Source organism: Centruroides sculpturatus, unplaced genomic scaffold (assembly GCF_000671375.1).
Source record: "Centruroides sculpturatus isolate CEXI.00-Female unplaced genomic scaffold, Cexi_2.0 scaffold570, whole genome shotgun sequence".
Classification (NCBI taxonomy): Eukaryota; Metazoa; Arthropoda; class Arachnida; order Scorpiones; family Buthidae; genus Centruroides; species Centruroides sculpturatus.
The window spans coordinates 475,065-481,354 of NW_019384862.1; the positions used below are offsets into that span (position 1 = coordinate 475,065).

The following is a 6,290-nucleotide window of genomic DNA, read 5'->3' on the forward strand; positions in this document are numbered from 1 at the left end:
TCGCACGCACTTCCGACCCCCGGCCCCCCAAAAACAAGCCTTAATCTACCACCCAATGGGATAGTAGTAGACGACGAGTAAAAAAGCCAGATAAAGGGGGGAGAGAGAGAGAGAGAGAAAAATCCCGCATACAACTTGTCTCGAACCGTCTTTATACCGAGGGTAGAAGGGTGGCCACTCACCTCTCGCGAGTCCACTCGACGACTAGTATGTGTGCAAGTCGCCCCTCTCCACGTTACCATGACAACACGCAGGTCCAATGGTTGGGTTTTGCATGGTAGCGGTGCCGTCCAGGTTGCAGGACAGTACGAGGATGACTGCTGTAAATGGCGACGGTAGGAAAAGTAATTTGGACCAAACTTGTCAGATGATCTGTCACCGACTAATGTAAAGCCCCCGTTGGACGGATCGAGAAGCACGCTATTGGTCGAGCCGGTCACGTGCTTCATTTAACTCCCATATTTCTGTCAACTGGTTGCCGATGATTTCTCATCCATTTATTTTCTGATTTATCTACAAGTGGGACAGCTAATTTGTGGCAAGCGGGGTAAGTCCTAGTGTGAAGGGAGAGAGTGAAAAATTATGAATTCTAATGTCGTGTACGCAGCTAGTGTTTGTCCCGACACAGGCTACACGAGCCAGACTTACGGCGGGGATCTTTCGTCTGCTCAGGTGTACTACCATCAAACGGGTACGTCGGCTGACCCCATAACTGGACACTACGGACTGGTGGCCCCATATACTAACGAGCCAAGGCCCCAGAGCGATGCCGACTTAACACCGCATCAGATCATCAACGACCAGAATGGATTGAGCTACACCAATCTGGATCAGACCCCGTATCAGAATCGCCCTCCGGCCCCTTACGTCCAAGCTGATATGGGGCCTAGGAACCAATACGCTGGTTATAGGAACTTGGAATATTCAGAAGTGGGAGAGGGTGTCGCCACAGCTTACCCTTATTTGGACCCTCTCAATTTGCCTAGGAGGAACGGGTACGCTTATCACGACACTTCCTACGATCACAGAAGGGATAACTGTCAGGTAAATGGTGCTTACGACAATTCGGGCCTCCGAGCGGGACCACAACAGGCCCCTGTTCCTACTTACAAATGGATGCAAGTCAAGAGGAGCGCACCTAAACCAGGTAAGTTTCCCTCATTTTAACGCTGTATCGCGCCTTTTATTGACGTTGTGTCAGTTTCGTTCGCGTTAAACTTCGCGTCAAGCGTGGTTTTTCTACTTCCCCTTTAATTTTTAAGGAATTTTTGGCACTGTTTATCGGTTCTACCCCTCTGAAATCACCTTCTCATTAGGGCCTGAAGAATAAGATGAATTCCCAATGTAAAAAAAATCACACAAATGTCCTCAAGTGAGTTAAAATTTGATAAATTAAAGCCTTCGCATTGCATCACGTGATCAGAAAGGCCACTTTCTGATGCCTGTATGGGGTGAAGAATAAAAAAAATGTGTTCAATCAAGGTGACGAAGAAAGTTTAGCATGCTTTGGGCTTTCTCATTTTGTAAACACCAAAAAACAGGCTTAAAAATAAGATTTCTGAAGCCTGCCAAAGATAATTTATCAGCCTACCTATCTAACTGAGTTGGAAGTTTATCAAACAAAACTTGTCTGCCAACGTTAGATCAATAAAGCTTGCATGTCGCCTATTTTCCATCGATACAACCGTTAGTTTTATTGTACATACAGGAGGGGGCCTGTTAATATAAGTTTTTACGTACAGTGTAAGGCTGTAAGTAAAAACTCGTGCATAAATATCACCACATCAATTTAGGCCTTGACGTAACGAATAGGCCTACAGACTTACACGTTTTTAACGACATCATTGTTGATATCGTCAAGAAGGGTGCTGCAAAAGTTGTGTTTTACTAGCAATTTTTTAAAAATTTCCTCTATTCTCTTTGCAAATTTTACTCCCGTACTTAATTTAGAACATATTTACGTACTAAAATTTAGGCTAAAATAAAAATAATGCCTTAAAAAGTAGGCTAAACAGGCAATTTGGATACACGTTACCTACGGTGTAATTTAAGGCTGTCATACTTCCAATGTCTACTTTATTAACTAGAAATGTAAAGGCCTTATTCTGAATGAGCCTTAATAAAGATATTTTAAGTTCCTTTCAGAATAAGGCCTTCAAATTAATGAAAAATTACACGACACTCCTAACAGTTCAGTTTGAGGGCATAGTTAGTCCCATGCATCTCTAGAGAGATGTTAGTAATATTCAGGTTTGTATACACTACAAAATTAGGCTCAGTTTATTAAAATGATATGTTATTACGAGCCTTAAATCAGGAAATTAAACGGAAAGCCTTTAAAAGTTATTAATAGGTACTTAGGGTGGTTCTGTACACGAGAAACCTAATATCGATTAGGCCTACGTTGAGAAAATTGATCCTGTCGAGCCTCTTTAATGAAGAGTAAACAGGTTTATACTTTCATTTGTCAATAAGTCACTTAAGCGGAGTAAAAAAAAGGAATTGGGTGCAAATATCAACCACAAAATGGCTGTAATTACTGCCAAAATGTAATTTATGGCTTTCTTTCCCTTGGTTTTAGGACCACTAACAGCAATTTCCCGCTTCCCCTTTATGAAATATTAGCCTCATAATGACCTAAATAGCCTGAAAAATCAATTTGGAAGAATGAATGAGTTTAATATGCAAATTCCCTTCCTCTTTTTTAAAACAAGAGAGCCTTTACAGGTTGGATGCATCAGGCCTCTTGTATGCTCGAGCCTTTGGGTCTTAACTTGAATACTACCACTGGTTAGGCCTTTTGTTCGTTATTGAAGAGACTATTGTGGTAAATAGTACCTTAAAAATGGTTCTATTTAAGGCCCTCGTCTACTTCAAATGCTGCTACCGACATGAGAGGCATAAGGAATAATAAATAATCACAATAATGTTTATTTAAACAAGCTCTTGAACGTAAAAAAAACCCATCAAAATAAATCAGTTTTCCAGTTCGAGGTCGACAGATAGGAACCGCAGGACTCACGAGGGCCTCAACACGTTCCGAGGCCTCATTCGACTCGTGATAAATAGGGAACTATTACATCGTTGTTGGGCACGAAAGAGGCGAACGTGACTAGTTTCTGGGGGTCGGAAAAACTGATTTTAAAAGGCTCGTTTGGGGGGCCTAGACGTTCCCGAGGGCCCGTTTAACAAGTTTAGAAAGACCGTGGAGAGCCACTAAACAGTTTTAAAGTATCACGAAAGCGAGAGGCGAATTAAGCGCCGTTCACGTGACCGTTTGATAAATGGTGTGTTTGCAGTCATTTATCCAGCTCAGAACACCTTAGACACAGGCTAAGACCTCTCTTTATAGGGACTTGTCATCTCTTATTTCCACCATACTCTGTTCTTTCTCTCCCTTTTTCCTTATTTTTTTTACTTCTTTTATCAATTAGAACCCATTTTTCCATGAGTTATAACAACGAAGAATGAGGAAAATTGAGTATATGGGGGTTGCCTCACGATAAATTGTTATTATCCTTTATCTCGTAATTATATCAGTGAACATTGTTTAACACAAAAGACCCTCGGACGCCTTTTTTTTTAATCGTTTGTCATCATTAATCCCTTGTTATGCCTTAATAAACTAATTTCTCTTAACTAGATTCTGCCTTTGAATGCTCGTGCCAACCCCCACGTTCTTTGTTTACAGTTCACAGCAGCGGAATGACCATGATTATTGTTCGCGGATTCGATCGGTAATTAGTGAAATTAATGAAAATGTATGGGCCAAGTAAACTTTGTAATTGACCAAATGGAGTTAACCCGAGCACACGTGGTCAATGTCTTTAGTTCAAAGAAGCCACCAAATCTTTCCCATTAGAGTCAGTGTTTCTTTGTCCACCACGGCTGTCAATCACGTGGTCGATGTAACTTTACCCATAGAAACTACCAAAAATCATGGGCAAATTTTTTGGTACATTGCCATTGAAATCATAGTTAGTGTATCTTGCTCATTGGTGAGATCAAAAATCAACATTTCTGTCCATCTTGGTACCCCAAAACCATCAGTTCTGCCCATATTGATACCATAAAGTATCATTTATTTCCCATCTTAGCACCCCAAAGAACCATTTCTTGCCCATTAAACCTACCAAAAACATGGTCAATGTATCTTCCCTATGGGTTAGACCATAAAAAAACCCACTATTTTTGAAGTGTCATCATAGACTATACATATTTGTTATCTTAGTTTGATGATAATCTATAAAAAAAACACAATTATTTATTTAAAAAAAGCAATATTTTATTAGTAGCAATCCTTAAAAAAATGTTAGATCCTTCAGCCAATTTTTAATTGGCTAAAGGACACTTCAAAGGACACTTTAGCCAATTAAAAGTTGGCTAAAAGACACTTCAAAAAAATGCAATTTTTACTAAAAATACTTAAAAAAGACAATTTTTTTTAAATCAAGAACACCTCTAAAAAACACTATACCCAGCACAGGGATTAGAGTTAAAGATCTCAACATAATAAAGACACTAAAGCAGTGTTTACACTTAATGGAAGCTAACAAAAAAGTGTTTGAGTCAATGACAAGCTTACCAAAAAAAAGGGGGGAGAAGCATTTACGAAAATCGCTTCGAGGACCATTTAAATCTAATCAATGACGAAAGACTTAATTACATTTAAAAAATCCAACTTCTCACCATTTATATATTAAAATTCTAAGTAGTTAGAGCCTGTTGCGTGACTCTTACCTTCTCCAATTTAAGCATTATGCGAAACATCACACGTACCTTTTTTTTTTTCCTTTCTTTCTTTCTTCTTCTTCTTCCTTCCTTCCTTCTAGGATCATTTTTTTTATCACAGAATATCTTGCCTCACTCGTTTAAAGGATACGAGGGCTTACCTCCTATAAAATTACATTCCGTGTTAGTCAATTAATTCGTTCCCTTCTCACGAAACGATACGAGAAAAAAAAAGAAAGTAACTGGCTTAAACTACTTTCCTCTAGCTCCACGTTAAGTTTCATACGTGAGTCTGTATGTCTGCTCTGTCTGTATACTAGTAATTTACTTATCTCTTCCCTTTATCGCACGCGATATGTTGTAATGTAGTGACATATAATATGCAGTAGATTGCTAGGCACGACAGGCTATCCGTTACAACAAGACTTGTAAGGCTCTTATACACGTCAGGCTATAATTATTGTATGCTCACGTGCACTAAAACAATGGTAATTAAGGCTCGAAATAGTTGAGCTAGCTGCGAATGAAAGACTCATTGTAGTAGCTGCTGTATTTGGGATAATGATAGTCATATTTGTTTTATTCGTAGAGCCTTAATTACGAGGATAAAATATATCATAAATAGAGTTTATATATATATATATAGACGAGGCACATATTTATGAAGAAAATGTATCTACAGGACTGTAATTTTCTTCAAATTTCCCCCCAAAAATCAAGAAAAATAACCTTTTAGGTTAGAGGTTTTTGGTTAAAGGTTAGAGGTTTTTGGAGGTTTTCGAGTGTTCCTGGAAAAACCTCCAAAAACCTCTAACAGAAAACATATAAAGTTTTATACGCAAAAACAGGCTAGTAAGGCGTAGACCCACTTTCTTAAGGTTCTCACAAAAATCAAGAAGCAAGAATCCCATGTTTAAGGCTCTTACAAAACTTAAGGAAAATACTTCCTTTTGTTCTAGTAAAGATTACGTATTTAAAGTACCAATAGTAATTTTCTCCCTGATTTCAAAACCCCCATAAACCTCTAACAAAGAACTAATGTTTTATATTAGAAGAAAGGCTAATTTATGGCATTAAATTGGTAAATAGAAATTTATAAAAGAAAAGGCTAGAGGTTAAATTCTAATAACAGGATTAGTTTCGTTTCCTTCAGGCTCTCACAAAAATCAAATATCTTTTTATCGAGAATTCCTCACTTACTGTTGGATGGAAGGTAAAATACACCACTCCAAAACCTGTAAAAACCCCTAAAAATTAAATTTTATACAAAAGAAAGGCTAATAAGGCATTGTATAAGTAGAATTAATGTAGAGAAAGATACAGCTGTGCCTTTTTTTATTGTCCTTACAAAAATTAAGAAAAGTGGAGTTTCTTGTTTTATCGAGGCCCCTTTTATTAAACAGGAGCTCCTACTTAAGGATCTCATAAAAATAAACAAAAACACCTCTTACTCTACTGACACTCTACTTATTAAACAAAACACCAACACTGATTTCCCTACCGATCGAAGACAAAAACGCCCCAAACGCCTTTAAAAAAACCTCCAACAGAGAAGTAAC

At 38.2% G+C, this 6,290-nt stretch overlaps 1 protein-coding gene across 1 annotated transcript; it reads left to right on the forward strand.

Annotated features, from left to right (window-relative positions):
- The first annotated feature begins 560 nt into the window (after positions 1-560).
- Positions 561-4,286, forward strand: LOC111630695. The gene has a single exon (XM_023374838.1). The coding sequence runs from the start codon at positions 583-585 to the stop codon at positions 1,165-1,167; it is 585 nt and encodes a 194-aa protein (XP_023230606.1). The 5' UTR covers positions 561-582; the 3' UTR covers positions 1,168-4,286.
- The last annotated feature ends 2,004 nt before the right edge of the window (positions 4,287-6,290 follow it).

Coding starts and splice junctions, on each gene's coding strand:
- LOC111630695 (XM_023374838.1), top strand. CDS start 583: ATGAATTCTAATGTCGTGTACGCAGCTAGTGTTTGTCCCGACACAGGC.